At 37.9% G+C, this 15,764-nt stretch overlaps 1 protein-coding gene across 2 annotated transcripts in view; it reads right to left on the bottom strand.

Moving 5' to 3' along the window:
* Positions 1-527: 527 nt before the first annotated feature.
* LOC109426930 (sodium-dependent nutrient amino acid transporter 1-like) overlaps positions 528-15,764 on the bottom strand; it is a 31,639-nt gene continuing 16,402 nt past the window's right edge. For both annotated transcript variants that reach the window (XM_062842865.1, XM_062842866.1), the window contains exons 2-6: positions 2,809-3,597; positions 2,396-2,511; positions 2,071-2,329; positions 1,367-2,010; positions 528-1,306 (exon numbers count right to left, since the gene is read on the bottom strand). In XM_062842865.1, the coding sequence (XP_062698849.1) occupies positions 1,059-1,306; positions 1,367-2,010; positions 2,071-2,329; positions 2,396-2,511; positions 2,809-3,476 (1,935 nt within the window). In that variant the 5' untranslated portion in view covers positions 3,477-3,597 and the 3' untranslated portion in view covers positions 528-1,058. The remainder of the gene's footprint in view (positions 1,307-1,366; positions 2,011-2,070; positions 2,330-2,395; positions 2,512-2,808; positions 3,598-15,764) is intronic.

Below are 15,764 nucleotides of genomic sequence, written 5' to 3'. Positions count from 1 at the left end.
TTCTAACCGAATTCCTGCAAGAATTGCTGAAGTAATCCCTGTCGGAGTAATCATGAAAGAATTCTAGGAAAAAAAATCTCGAGAAATTGTTGAGAAAATATCAATAGTAAGCCCTGAGGAGCAATATCGAAAAAAAAAAATCATCGAAGACTTCTTAAAGAAATCCATGGACTTATTTATAGAGCAATCACATAAAGGATTTCTGAAGTAATCAGAAAAAAAAAATCCAAAGTTATCTCTGGAAGAATTTCAGAAGGTGTCAGGAAGAAAATATCTGGACGAACTTTTGTACAGTAATAAGCATGACGGCCTTCAAGGTGGTAGAAAAGAGACGTAGCACTTCTGTTAGCACCTGAACATTGCTATGGTCACAGTCCCGAGATAACATTACAGTGGAAAGAAATGATGAACACAGTGCATCCAAGAACGGGATCCAACTCCCATGCTGAGAATAGTTAAGATCTGGAAAACATGCCACTTGTCCACAATGGCTAAAAATCTGGAACTGGTATCCGAAAGGCTAATCGTGACTCATAACTCAATTTTTGTTAATATAAGTTTATTGTCATACATGTTCCAAAAGTAAATTATTCTGAATCAAATTTTGTACAACTTTCCCACACTTATTACATCGGTTACACTACCACGGCGTGTGTATGGGAAAGGTTTATAACAAAAAATAGGCATCGTCAAATTTTTCGCTATTCAAAAATAGAGGTTTTCAGCTTTCATTTGCACGGTCCCTCAAAAAAATCCACCGAGGGATCTCGAACAACTTTTTCAGAATACTGTTTTCCCCATACAAAATGAACGGTTCCAAATTAATCCCTATTTCTACTTAACAAACATACCCAATTTTTGTATGAAAAAGTTCCCCCGATGGAATATTTCGATGTTGGGCTTGAATGAAAGCTAGAAGCGTCAACTTTCACGCAACGTAAAAATTAGCGATGCCTATTTTTTTGTAATAAATTTCTTCTACCAGACACACCGTGCTACGTATGTTTTAAGCTATTTGTCGTTTGTCCTTATGCTACTTTTTCAATTGATGAGACGATTCAATGAAAAACATTATCCAGCATCTTTCTCCAAACACTTCGACCAACTGGAAGAGTCTGATCATACTTGTAAACGGATTCGTGATATTTTGCGTTCAACTCGGGATCCTCCGGCCCCCAGTGGTGCAACGGCTTGAAACAGTGCAATATCCGGTCCTTCCATGATGGTTCTTTTCGCTTCAACACTGCGTACACCGCCCAACCAGGCAGCTGGAGAACTCCAAACGCGAAGACGCACCATCCAAATGCTACGAAAGATTGGAATTTGTTAGTAACTGTTCATGACTGTTATCTTTATTGACACTTACCATACATTCCATTTGTAAAGACATAACCGTTGAACGTGAACGGTTTATACGTTGCAATATGATAAAACAAAATTGCGGCGAGCATAACGGGAGTGATGAACCCCCAGCAGATTCTCCAATACAGACCAGTCTTGATCCCCAGCATAAATTCGATGTCACGACAGATCCTTCCAACGCCGTAGATCCAAGCAAAAGTGAACATTTCAAACACGGCCAACACCAACGCCACAAACGAAGCTCCGTAGAAATCCAGGAAATCCAGTAAGTACTGCCCCCCTGGAGTAGTATAGATGATGCCAACTCCGTACCCGATGATCGCGATAACGATCGCAACCCGCCAGGCCTTCAAATGGGGGAATCGATCTCGCACCACGGTCATGATGGTGGTCGCCATTCCAACGTTGCTTCCGATTCCAAGCACAAACAACATTAAGAAGAAGGCAAAAGCGAAGAATTGTGGCCAAAATTTAAACTTGGCGATCGCGTCCGGATAGGTGATGAATGCGAGTCCGGGACCTCCTCGGACTACCTTGTCAATTTCCGGATAGTTTAGTACGTGAGATAGGTGACCTACGACCCCGAATACGATCAAACCGGCTAGTAGGGAAGTGCAGGTGTCCAGGACAGAAACGATGGTGACGTCTCTGAAAGATATGTTGAAAAATGGTTATCTGGACATCTCAATAAAGTCATTCGATTGAAACCTGTAAACATTGTTGGTGAATCGATTGTACGAAGAGTACATCAGGACGTTTCCGAAGCACACTGTTAGCGAGAAGAACACCTGTGTTACGGCTGCGTACCACACTTTGGCTTCCAGGATTCGGTCCCACTGGGGTTTGATGAAATATAGCATTCCCTTGCTGGCCCCTTCCAAAGTACATGCTCGTATCAGTAGCACCAGCATGACTATGTACGGGAAGATAGCGAGGAAGTACGATGCCTTTCCAGAACTCTTGATTCCTGGAATTCAGATATGGTTTGATAAATGAAAACATTTCAAAATGAAATTCGAAGAGATCTTCTAACCTTTGATCAATATTAGACAAATGCATGTCCATGGTACCAGAAGGCATACGACCAGCTTCCATCCTGGAGTTCCAATTCCGTCATCCAAGCTAGATGCCTCGTTCAACACCTCTACTCTGCGGAGTGTAAAAGTGGTAACATTTTGTTGGCATGTTCGAGGGTACAGCACAAATTAAGAAACAACTACCATCATCTGGGGAACTTATGCTATTTTCGGCAGATATGTTCTCTTCGAGATAGGGTGTTTTGTTAAGCCTGTTGATCTCGAAATTGGTCTCAACGCTTTTTTGTCAAAGTGAATTTTATAGCCAAGTTTCAGGCAATTAAGCCAGCAAAAAACCCTTCATGGCGAAGAGAAGATAACTGCAGAAAATACCAACGCCACTCTATATAGAGATATATTGAGAACTTACTCAAAAAACAGCTCCGCCGACGAAATCTTCTTCTCCATGGTATTTTCCGCGACATTGACCGTCAAGCTCGAATCAATGCACGTCGCATTCCAACTGTCCCTGCATTCGCCCCACGGCAGCGGATTACCGAACGACGCTATCAGGTATCGCACCGTGATGCCCATAATCGACGCGTAGTAAGTCATCACGATGAACGTCGAGTAGATCTGCCCGTAGCCGATCCCACGCATGGCCGGCGCCGCGTCGTACACCTCGATGGCACCTCGGCTCGAGAACTGTCCGATCAACATCTCCAAGTAGTAGATCGGACGCCCGACCAGCAGTAGCACGATGAGATAGGGTATCACAAAGGCCCCGCCACCGTTTTCCAGGGCCGTGAACGGGAACCGCCACACGTTGCCCAGTCCAACCGAGAGGGCGATGCACGACAGCAGGAATTCGATATCCTTGCCCCATTTGTCCCGGAGGACTTTGTTGGGCTTTGACAGGCTCATCGTGTTGGGTGTGCTGGTGTGGAAATGTGGGGCGGGGGTGGTGCCGTTTTGGATCGGTTGCTTTGAGAAGGAATCTGCAGTTGGTGTAGGTGGTGGCTTTTCGCGATAGTTGTGACCAAGACCTAGATCGTGCAGGTCTCCATCGTGGATGTACGCTGGGTTGGACCGAGCCATTGTTTGTTCGTTATTTAGGTTCAGTCGTTCTTTGTTTCAAATTTAGCACTACACAATGACCAAAACTAGACTACCTCACTTTTTCTTAACTGTTTATGTGCATGCGGGGTTCATTTTTCTACTGAATTAGTTATGAATGGACAGAGGCAATAAGTAAGCAACATAGATGTTTATAATCGCTTCTAGGAGGAGCGATAAGCAACATAATAGATTGAAAATTACCGGAAGCGAACAACAAGGTATGAGTAGACTGGGAATATGACTAATCAATCAATCAAATTACGATACTATATGATAATCAAAGTACTTGAACACCTAATGTCTGGAAGCATGCAATCAAGAATAAAAAATATGTACCCAACGATAGCATTTCTTTATCAAGCACCTAGACGTTTCTGGGAATATCATTAAGAGAAATGGTTTCCATTTTTCAAACTCTGAATATTCTTCGTCTTATTGGCATAACGTTCCCACTGGGACAAAGTTTGATTCTCATTTTCTATGTGTGCTCAGTGTTCTATGAACCCTTCCACAGTAATTAACTGAGAGCTTCCTCTGTCAATGGTCAATACTCCTGAGATTTTTTTTTGCGCTCGCACACGTGTAACAAAAAGCTTCTTTTCGAAATTGGTATTTTTTTCCTCTTGTCTGTGTATAGAAAATAGCTATTTCAAGTTCTAGCCACCGTCGCCGGGGCCCATGGCGCAGTGGCTACACGTTCGCTTCATAAGCGGATGGTCATGGGTTCCATCCCAACCCCGGCACTTCGTTAGTTGCTCTTCCTCCCGAGAGCGGCTGGCACTTGACCCTCTTCTGAGCTCTCATAGCTCAAACGGACTCGGATAATTGGATATCGGCGAACGGCAACCTATAATGGACGACCCTTAATCGGACTGGAAAAGGAACAACAGCCACACATTATTTTATCATCGTGCTCATCATTCTACCATGGACAGGGTAGAAAAGTGAAAGCAGCACAAAGGCAAACCAGTTCGATATAGTAGAATAAGAATATAATAGAATACATTTAGGCGCTGTACAAAGTGTAAGTGCAGCCGCCAATTGGAATCGCTCACGTAGTGCCCTAGTGAACAAAAGAGCTGTAAAATAGGTTAAGTGGTTAAGAATTAAAAAAAATTCAAACCTCCATGTAAGACAATTTCTTCCAAAAAGTGCTATTAGTAGAATTTCAGGAAGAATCTGGAAGAGGAACTAAAACAATCTTTCAAGGATGTATTCTGAAATATTCTTCAAGTTTACTAATAATTCTTTTGAAACATTTTAGTATTTCCAGCGATTTTTTTTTTCAGAAATACGTCCACGGGGTCTTTCTGACATTTCTCGAAGAATTATTTCATGAATATCGGGGAATTTCTCAGGAATTATTCCAAAAAAAATCTTCAACATTGTTTTCATTTGGAAGTTTTTTCAAAGACTAAGTCGTAAAATATGATAGAAATTCCTACAAGGATTTCAAAAACAATATTCGAAAAATTCATCCGCAATTTTCTTTGAAATTTCATCAGAAATTTCACATAGAATTTTTTTTTTAAATTATGGCAGGATAGCATTAGAAATACTACCAAGAATTTCTCCATGTTTTTTTTCAGAAATGCGTTCACACATTCCTTCAGATATTTCTCTAGATTGTGAAGACTTGTAGTGGCTAAGCAGTCTTTATTCTTCAAACGGGTTTATTGCTTAACTTAAAACTGTGTGACCACTAAAAGTCTCTGGAAAGTAGAGTGTCCATTTCCCGGGCATTTTCCTTGTCCCGGGATTCGGGATGAAAATTGTAGCATATCCCGGGAAATCCCGGGATCCCGGGATTTTTATGAAATACAGATTTCGGTGGAAATTGAGATGAATTTCAAATAAAACACCATATTTATCAGCTATTGTCTATCCATTTTGTTGAATATGGAGGGGAATTATTGTTGTAGTCACTCATAAAAACAGCTTTTTTAGTTTCTGAAATCCGATAAATAATGGGGAACCTAAACTAAATTGCAATGTGCTGCTGGAGAGCTAACAGAACTTTTTTGATTAGTTGCAAAATATGAATGTAATTTTCTCAAAATGCTTTTAGAATGTGTAGATATTGCTTGCTATAACTTTTGACTGAGCTTCTAAAGGGGCGAACATGTTTCTGTAAACTAGGTATTGACTCGATGATTCGGATAACCATACAATACATGCCCACACAAAGTTTAATAATTATCGAGTGAGTAAACATTTTGTTTACTTGATTGTTGCAAAGGATTTCGTGATTTTGTGGTGCAATTATAGAAGTCGTCAAGAGAATGTGTTGTTAACAAAAACTGAATCGTCCTCTTGCAGGCTCCATCAAGAATTTTAACGCCAATAATGGGCATGCATCTTGCATTCCGGGATTCCCGGGAACTCCGGGAAATCAAATATTAAATCTTGGGATACGGGAAATCTCGAAATTGCCTAAATCCCGGGAATTCTTGTCCCGGGACGTCCCGGGATGGACACTCTACTGGAAAGCAATTTTTCTAGATATTTATTCAGAAATTATTCTAGAGATTCCTTCAGAGACTCCTTCAAGTTATAAATTTCTTCCAGTAAGTAAGGTTATGCGGTATGGGATTTTTTAAAAGCGATACGAAACGAAACGGTATGTGAATTTTTTGATGCGATGCGGTACGAAACGAAACGAAATTTTCGTGAGATCGATACGAAATCAGAATTCACTCGGTATTTTTCGAAACGAAACGAAATTTTCGTAAAAATTCCGCACAGTTTTGCAGTTAAATCAATTTTGTGCAAATTTGCATTTTTTCCTTCCGGTGGCGTAAATTATGTTTCTCTTAAGACGCTCATCCCATAGACTTCATTTGCCACAGTTGGGTGTTAGACCATTTGAGCAGGGGGACCAGTTTATTTAATACTTTGTACGTGACTAGATATTGTACACATGTCACTGCATACAAACAATCAAGTCAATTGGTGCAAAATTGACTGTGTTAGCGCGCAAAGTGCCCTTAAATTATTATTATTAGCTTTATTAGGGAGATTTTCAGCCCGAGGCTGGTTCATCTCCAAACTGTGCCCTTAAAAGCTCCTCCTGACCAAATTGTCCCTCATCCTATTTTTTACAATTTTTAACCACATATATTGAAATTTTTAACAACTACGTACATTTAGGTTATTAATTGATTGATTCAAGATTGCTCCAACGACCTCATAAATACGTTGCATCATTGCGATGATCTTATAAAATGCTCGAACCACAAACGAGTCACCATCTTCAAACCAAACGGTACCTCTACTAGAGGTGCAGTGCAAAGAAATCAATTGTTTCATTAAGTGAAATTAAGAAAAACCGCTACGTTTCACTTAATATCCAAATATCCAATGTTCAATAGTTCAGACACCGATAGTTCTATAGCACCCCAAACGAAAAACGGTTAGCCATAATTATCCCCTGGAGGAGATTCTAATGCTAGTCGAAATGTTGGGAAAATCTAAAATTTCCGTTTTTTTTTTCAAATCTGCAACGCCGGAATCGAAAGCCCTATAAGATGCTCTAATGCCGATTGTTTATCATGATTCTGAGGCATATGATAAGAAAAATGAACTATATGTTTACCATGAAGCTCTGTGGATAGCGTAACTTCTGGAGAAAGCTTGTAATCTTAAATCTTCAAAAAAGTTGATAGATGCTTGAATTTCTCAGAAAATACCCAGTAAACTAGTGTTCAACCTTCAGGTCTTTTGATTCGGGACTTTGGGTCCCAAAATAAACAAGCTTAGAAGTTATTTTGCTAAAATAGATAAAAGAAAAAAATTTTTTTCCATAATTACGCATAATTTTAAAAATGTATCACTAGTCCAGAGTTTGTTGGGGAATAACCTGATGAAATCCAGCTAACAAACGCCTTTTTACCGAATTAAATAGGGGTTTTTACTTAACAGCGTAAACTGCTGATTAATGATTATCCTGATTAAACGTCGCGACTATCAAGGCAAGCTTTAATTATTTCATTCGCAATTTCATGGAATGTTTCAAATAGGGCACTGCATACGGCGGTTGCTATGATAAATTTTTCTAAGTCTTTGACGTTTTGTGGCCTTGTTGTTTACGATTCGGACTTTCGTCGGCTTTCCTTAGGCAGTGTGAATAAATTCAAAAGGCGAGTTTGCGCGCACTGAGTAGTGTGCTAATTTATTACTTACTGCTAAGATTTCCCCAAGAGCTTCTCCTGGAATTCCTTCAGGAACTATCAACGGTTCACAACTAACAGGAGCGTCCCGTCTACAATGTCCATTCCGGTATCGCTGCCCACAGGACTGCGGATCGACGATTCACGCCGACAATGTCGAGTTCCAAATAAACTTGGATGTGCAGCAACTTAGAAGTTTCGGCGATGGCCTCCGACAACAGAATTATCATCATCGAAGGGAATTCGACGAGAAGCAGGACGATCATGGCTACCTACATCTCCCAGTGCTTCATTCAGCGCTACACCCTTCCACCGGAACACGATTCCAACCAGATCAACTCGTCGATTTCATCGGACGGCATCTTGACGATTTCGGCTTCGAAGCGGCCGGTTTCGGATGCGGAAGGCCACAAGTCGATTCCGATCGTTCAGACAGGTCAACCGCTGAAGAGAATCGGTGCCGATGTGACGATCACGAGGAGAAAGAGAGCACTGCCCAGATATCTTAGTGGAGTGGTGGTCAAGGTTTTGCTGTTGCAACTATTTGCACGGTCAGGACACTTTTTTTCACACAGTACTTGTTAATGTTTAGCTGAAAAATCTTAGCAGTAAGTAATAAATTAGCACACTACTCAGTGCTCGCAAACTCACCTTTTGAATTTATTCACACTGCCTAAGGAAAGCCGACGAAATTTCTCTAAGTCCGAATCGTAAACAACAAGGCCACGAAACGTCAACATTTATCATAGCAACCGCCGTATGCAGTGCCCTATAGGGCACTGCATGAAACTCTCTCCCTCTCTCTCGCTCTTACAGAAATTTTGTAAACAACAAGGCCAAGAAACATCAAAATCCCATACAAAATCATAACAATGCAGTGCCCTATAGCAGATAGTTATGGTTTAAGGATCGTTTGCAGTTCAGAAGGAATTTTCCGGCCTATCTTGATGCATGAGAAATTCCTTGTCTGAATCGCTTAAGAAACCGTTTTTCTCCGATCGCAGTACGCAGTTCTAAAGGAATGGCAATTTAAAAGGCAGTCTTTGTAGAGTGTTTCTGCCAGGAATCGCCCAAGAATTTTCTTGAGCGAATCCCTAACACAAAATTGGTCTCTACGCAGCAACTTAAACTTAAACTGTTTAGTGAGTTCTCTTAGTGTAAAAGTTGGCTGGGCACATAGCGGAGTTATCATTTGTCGTGCTTATCTTCCCTTTTGGCACTTTTAAATTTTGAAGAAATTTGTCAAAAAACATCGGCATGAACTCCTGCAGATGCACTTGAGATACTTTAAGAATACCACTACGAACTCCTAAATCTATATAAATAAAAATGGAAAGTGTTTGTAGGTCACGAATAGGCTCGGGAACGGGTCAACAGATCGACATGATTCTTTCACTGTTGCATTCCGACAATGCTCCGACGTGTTCGTACGAAAAAATAATTAGGAAAAGTGACCGGGAAGGCAAGAAAAACGGGAAAATCAGAAATTCCATTTTGAGAGGCATTTCTTCATGGAAGCGGATGTCAAAAAACAGAGTAGGCAGGCAGTACGACGTTTGCCGGGACTGCTAGTTAACAATAAAAAAAATAAAGATTTAGAATTCTAAAGGAAAATAATGTACTGAAAACAAATTACTTGAGTGTTTCCATTTGAGGTCCATTCCTCGCTTTAATGGTGAATCTCTTTCAAGAATTCTAGTGGAAGTTTAAACTATTTCTAAAGGGTTAACAAGAAACTTCTCCATAGAACAAACCGAATGTGTCTTAATCGATTTCTCCTGGGATTTCCAATATGTTTTATAGAAATATCTGCTGAGAGAGCTTACATGTTTCCTAAAAACTTTTGCTAGTATATCCCACATCATATATCGTCTAATCCTGTTATTCTCCATTACTCTGCTAAAAATTCTTATCAGAATCCAAAGTGGAGATATTTTTACATTTGGTTCCATCAGGAAATTTAACCAATATATTATTTATCCCTTTCGTGACGAACCAGCACAATTGTGTTGTTCAGCAATAGCAGGTTTGCATATAGTTTTCATCTGTTTAGTCTTTGTTTTGTGTGATGTAATCTGTTTTAATAATTGAGCCATTGCTTATACTTTTATGTGTGCGAACAAACTTTTGTTTACGTTGCATGTGACATTTATCACAATGAGTTGACCAAAAAGTGGACAAAAACCGTAAGACATGAAAAAGTTTTATGTGTCGCATTTTTTTCATTTTCGATCTATCTAGGTAGTCAAAGCAAGAAATCGAAAGTTAAAAAGTAGTTCTCCCAAATGTGGAACAAGAACTGTAGTTTTGTTGGAAAATTTAAAAGTTCTAGTGAGCAAAAGTTGAGCCATTTGTATGGAAATTTCACTATTTTGAGCTCCGTCTCGAAAGGGTTATGGTCCCGCGTTGAAAGCATCCTCCCAAGTAACACTCTTATCACAGAAAAGTCACGGCGGCACAGGTTTTTTGTTGCGCAGAAGTCACTGTGACTTACTTCTAGCAAGTAAGTGTTAATTTGTAAGAAGTAAGTCACAGTCTCCTGCACAACAATAACCTGCGCTACCGTGACTCTTCTGTGACAAGTGTGTTTTTGGGCTTTTGAAAAATGTCTTTATTTCCTTTCCTTTTATTCTATTTATTTCCTTAACAAAAAAAAAAGAAATGTCTTTATGGTGATAAGATTCTAGATAAGAGGTATGTTCGAGATTTGTTTTGTCCTTATTATAGAGACTTTCAGCATGGCACTGGTTTGTTTCGCGATATTCGAAATGATTTTACACACTCAATCACGTTTTAGCTATTCAGTAATTTATTTTTTGCAACTTCTCATCGTAATAGGCTGTTTTACCTCACGCAAATCTGACAGGAAAAGGCCTACTTTCCCACACCAAATGAGCAGTGCGGTAATGGTTCATTACAGCACTGTTTTGCGTTGCGTAATGAACCATTACAGCACTGTTTTCAGTTTTGGTCAACTTCTTGATGCTTTCTGGATGCAGTTTTGAAAAATGTGACAACTTCACAGTGTAACCTGCTATAATCAGTCTTTCTTAAACATGGCTATGAACTTCAGTATGCAGTTTGATGAAAAAGTTTTGTTAAAAAGTATCTTCAAGCGATAATTTATGACATTGCAAAAAACGTTGTACGCAACTCGGTGCAGAACTCGATTTTTACAGCACTCGTCGTAATTATCCAACTCGGCAAGCCTCGTTGGACAAATGTACGACTCGTGCTGTAAAAATCTTCATTCTGCACCTTGTTGCGTAAACTACTATTACGGTTTTTGATCAGTAAAGCCCAAAAAGTACCGAAACACCAGGTTAACCACTCAAAAGTACTGACTTTCAGTAACATTTTAACATTTTTTGCTGAAATCGGTAACGTTTATTACCGATAGTTCAGCAAAGTTTGATATTTACTGAATATGGTAAAAAGTCAGTAAAAACAAGTACCGACTTTTCAGCATTCACTACGTATTACCGAGTTTTCGTCAAATTTCAAAAAAAAACAAACCGCGCTCATTTCTGCAGCTGTCAAATGAAAACGTTTTCCGGAGTCAAAGCTTCTGCAAGCTGCGCAGCATCGATGAAGATTTTTTTCATAAAAAAGAAACTCCTGCAAGAAATTGGAATGCTGTTAAAGGTAAGTAATTGAATACCTCCAACGAGCGATGTGTTATGTGATTTTCAGTAAACTATAGTTGGATTGGGGCTGAGGCGCTGGTCAATGTACTCCGATAATAAAAAAAACAAAAACTTGCAACATTTTGCTAGAAGATCTACCTATCGTTTGGTCGTCGGAGGTTTTCAATTCTTCCCCTAAAATAGCGTTCCACTACGGAGAAACGGCAAGGATATATGAACTGAGATTAGCATGAAGTTTGAGGTTGAATTGAAGGGCCCTGAACTGGGCTGGGAATATTTCGAAATTGAGATCAACCAGAAGGTCCTGAGACCGCATTTTAATTACTGGAGAAGTCGGTAAAGCAATAAAATTTCAGTTTACCGAACAAGTCCGTAATATACTGACAGCAATATTTACTGACTAAATCGGTATTCGTTTGACAGCTAGCGATTCCTCATTTTACGGAGTTTTCAGTAATGGATAAAATACCGAGTTTAGTCAGCTGTTCAAAAACCTAGTAAAATTTTACCGACTCCGGTAATCAAATCTTAGTGTGTATAACACTTTTCAGTAACTTGAGGTTAGCAAGATCTCTGATAGATGACATGGACATTTACCCTATGAACTTGTTTTCGAAATTCATTAGCCATTCCGCGGAATTCCGTTTAATTTCGTCAAATTATATTTTTTGAAGGCGAAATTTTTAGAATTTGACGAAACGAAAACAAATTCAAAATCATAAATTTCGCCTAGTTGTATTCCGTGGAATTCCGCGGAATTTCGTTTCGAGGTGTATTTACCGAAACATTTCGGTAAACCGCATACCCTTACCAGTAAGGTTTCTTTTTCATGAATTTAAAAAATAAATTCCTCCACAAATTTCTCCAGGCACTTCATTAAAAAATCTTTCAATTAAGCCCCAAGAATTTCATTCAATGATTATTACATAAAATCTCTTAGAGTTCTTTTCAGATTTTTTATTTAAATTCAGGAATATATTTGGTTTATTGTTTCATGGATTCCTTTTAACATCTTTTAAGGAATTTCTGCAAGCGTTCCATTACAAAATTATTCATGGATTCCTCAAGAAAATCTCCTACGCTATGTCTCAACAGAAATTGTAAAGGAGATTGTTCTACACAGCAAATTGTTTTGTATTACCTAGGCGTGTAATTTCTGACAATGTATCATTTTTCAAACACAATTTCCCTTGGCTACATTCGTTACCCAACATTTATCACACTCACCATGTGTACACCCTGGTTGGCACCGAAAAGTGTCAACAGGCCCGTTCCAGCAGATACATAGAAGCAGTGTCATAGTAGCGGTAGAAGATAATTCTTCTTAGCTCGGTGGAATAGCCGAGATGTAAGGGATATGTCCCACAACCAAAGGATCAGTGACAATATTTGACTTTTTATAGGAATAGACTGTCGAATCGGGTCTAGCGATTGCTAGCCCCCTTATTTGTTCGTAAATTTCATTTGGATTCATTTTGTAAGATTTTTCGTTAGAAATTCCTTCAAGAAATCTAGTAAAAATCCTCCCGAAATTCATTCAGGAATTCCTTGAGTTATGATGAGCTATTTTTGTTTTTCTTGAGAGGTGGTTGTGTGGGGTGTGAATAATGATTAGTGATATTCCCCTTGCGTGTCTTTCCCCTAGTAAGCATCGGTGACAGCAATCATCATGACAAGACAGTGAGTGTGTTGCTGCCTGATTGAGGATTGGAGCTTTGGCAGAGCCAGTCGCCTGTATTACGAGGTCCCGTATCATGCCAAGTGATTCTACGGCAGTTTGCTAAGACTGTCGGAAACGGATTGTTATAGTGAGTTGCGTAAGGTTGTTCCTTTGTTCCTTTGTTTTGAAAAGCAAACCATCTGTCACATTATTTTGCTATTTGCTCTAAAGATTATTACATAGTTGTGAACAAGAAATTAGTAAATTTTAAGGCCAATTACCAACAATCATCAGTCGTCTACCGTCAGTATTTAACAAAACGCGGTTCTTAGACTCATGAACCTTTTTTGTTTGAAATATTTTTCACCATACTTTTAAAAAAGCCGTCTGATAAAATAAACTTTTTTTTTTCAAAAAAAAATTGTAAGTCTCAAACGGTTTGTTGGATTGGAATAATGTATTAAAGAACTTCAAGAAACAATACACTGAGAGTAATATTCATCGCGGATCTATGTAAGAATTCATATAATTTCATTGTTTAAAAACCAAACATTTAGATTTATTTTATTATTTTTCTGTAGAGAGCTTTCTTTCAGCCAAAACTTTCCAAGTAACCCAGGAAGGAAAAATGCTTTTAACTCTTTTTTTCGATTTTTTATTTTTTTATCGATTTTTAAAACTATAAAAAAAACAATTTTTGTTTTTTTTTTCATTTAAAAAAATGAAATACGGGCTCCAATGAAAACCTGTGCATTTTTTTCTTACATCCAACCATACCTAAATTACAGCAAATAAAAAATAAATAAAAAGAATGGAAAAACTTTAGAACTTTGTTAAATGATGTTCGAGACGGTCTGAAAATCAACATATCTCAGAAAGATTGATCATTTTTTATGAAAACTGCTGAACAGTACAATAATCTCGAAGAACATTTCACAAGGTCTCATACATGTTTCTTAATTTTTATCTTCGAATGAGTGTAATCTGTTTTGTACCTTTTGATTTCGCCCTCTTTTGCTTTTCCTTCGGCAGATACGCGTATTTCGAGTATCACTTCTATTCTTCCTCAGTATCAATTATCCACATCCAATTTTTATTTATTTTTTTTTTATTCGCTGTAACTTATGTACGGTTGAATGCAAGAAAAAAAAAATATACATAGTTTTTTCATTGAAACTTGTACGTAGAAACTATTTTAAAAAAATCTTAAAAATCCAAACCAACAATCGAAAAGCCCGTATCTAGGCCCGCATTAATATTTGGTAAACAAACACGTTTCTGTCAACTTAGGACCTTCTGGACTACACCCACACGCCTCACCACCACTAACGCTGCCACAATGACCGACTTGGTCCCCTACTCACGTTTTCAAGAGCACCAATCTTGAAAATTTGTAAACAACTGCTCTCGATTTGTAAAAGCTGCCTCTTTTTGGAAGTGATCAAAGCTAGGAAAAACAAGTGCGGCTTGGCTCGATGCTTTGTTCGTCAAATTTGTGCCTCTAAAGTTTGTATGAAAAATTGCAATGGGATTTCTTGATGTTTCACATTAATGATACATAGTGAGATGAGTGGGTGGATCCCAGAAGGCCCTAAGTCGACAGAAACGTGTTTGTTTACGCAATGTTGTTGAGGTCTTTTCAGTTGTTGGACTTGAAATTAGTTTTTTGCTTGTTGATAATAATATATTAAAAATAAAAATTCGAGGAAAAATAATTATCAGTTTTTGATTATCCTAGGCTACTTGTAGAATTTTGAGGCTGAAAGTCAGTCAGCTTTGAACAGAAAAATAATTTAAAAAAACGAAGGGTAAGATTTTTGGTAAATTAAAATTATTGACATCTAACATAGATTCGCGATGAATATTATTTTCAGTGATTTTTTTCCAAGAGTCCTTTGAAGCAATAACTAAGAAATCCAAATATTTGACACAAAGTTTGCAGGATTGTGTACACTTATTACCAAGAGTAGGTAGAATACTATGTAGCACTTGATTTTGATATGTTGACTCCTAATCAGGGGGTTCGAAATACACGCGTTTTGCCAATTACTTCGTTTGTTATTGAAAGAGGAAGGGTACCCGGGTAGAGGCTAATGGCAAACAAAGGACAACATAATAACTGGTTTTGCCATCATATCTCGTTTTTCCATTCTTCTGTTATTATGAAAAACTTAAAATGGCTAATCAATAGCAAAATATACAATCATAGCAAATCTTGTCATTGATATGTTATTCATGAATAATGCTAAATAACACATCAATAACAAAAATTACTATCATGGTAAAACTTGCAATTAAGCACCTTCTATAATGAATTGTATAAAATATCAAAACAATAACATAATTTACATTCCTAGCTAAATTTACCATTATTTTGATATTGCGAGAAATTATTTATAAACATTAGGCACCATAACATATTTTACTCTTAATATACCATTAACTATTATATTGTATATTTCAAGCATAACGGTGGCTACGTTCATCAAAGTGAATTTGATTTTTAAGTTCGTTTCATTTTGAGTTTTTATTTCCACAAAATAAAACTGTTTTTACATTGATTGATGAACTTAAATTTTATTGAATAAAAAAAAGAAATAGTTCATTTTACTTTTCTTCTGCTACTTTGAAATAATAACTGAATCTACCATTATTTTAAAATTGAATTTGAACAATTAAACCTACCATTATTTTGATCGTCACATAAACAGCTAAATTTGTTCTTATTCTGTTATCAATAACTCAAAAATGTCATATTTTGTTATTCACCGATAACAGTTAATTTGGGTCT

The sequence above is a fragment of the Aedes albopictus genome, chromosome 3 (genome assembly GCF_035046485.1).
Source record: "Aedes albopictus strain Foshan chromosome 3, AalbF5, whole genome shotgun sequence".
Taxonomy (NCBI): Eukaryota; Metazoa; Arthropoda; class Insecta; order Diptera; family Culicidae; genus Aedes; species Aedes albopictus.
Note: the sequence above shows the minus strand (reverse complement) of the source record. Positions and strands in the feature narration are given on the sequence as shown.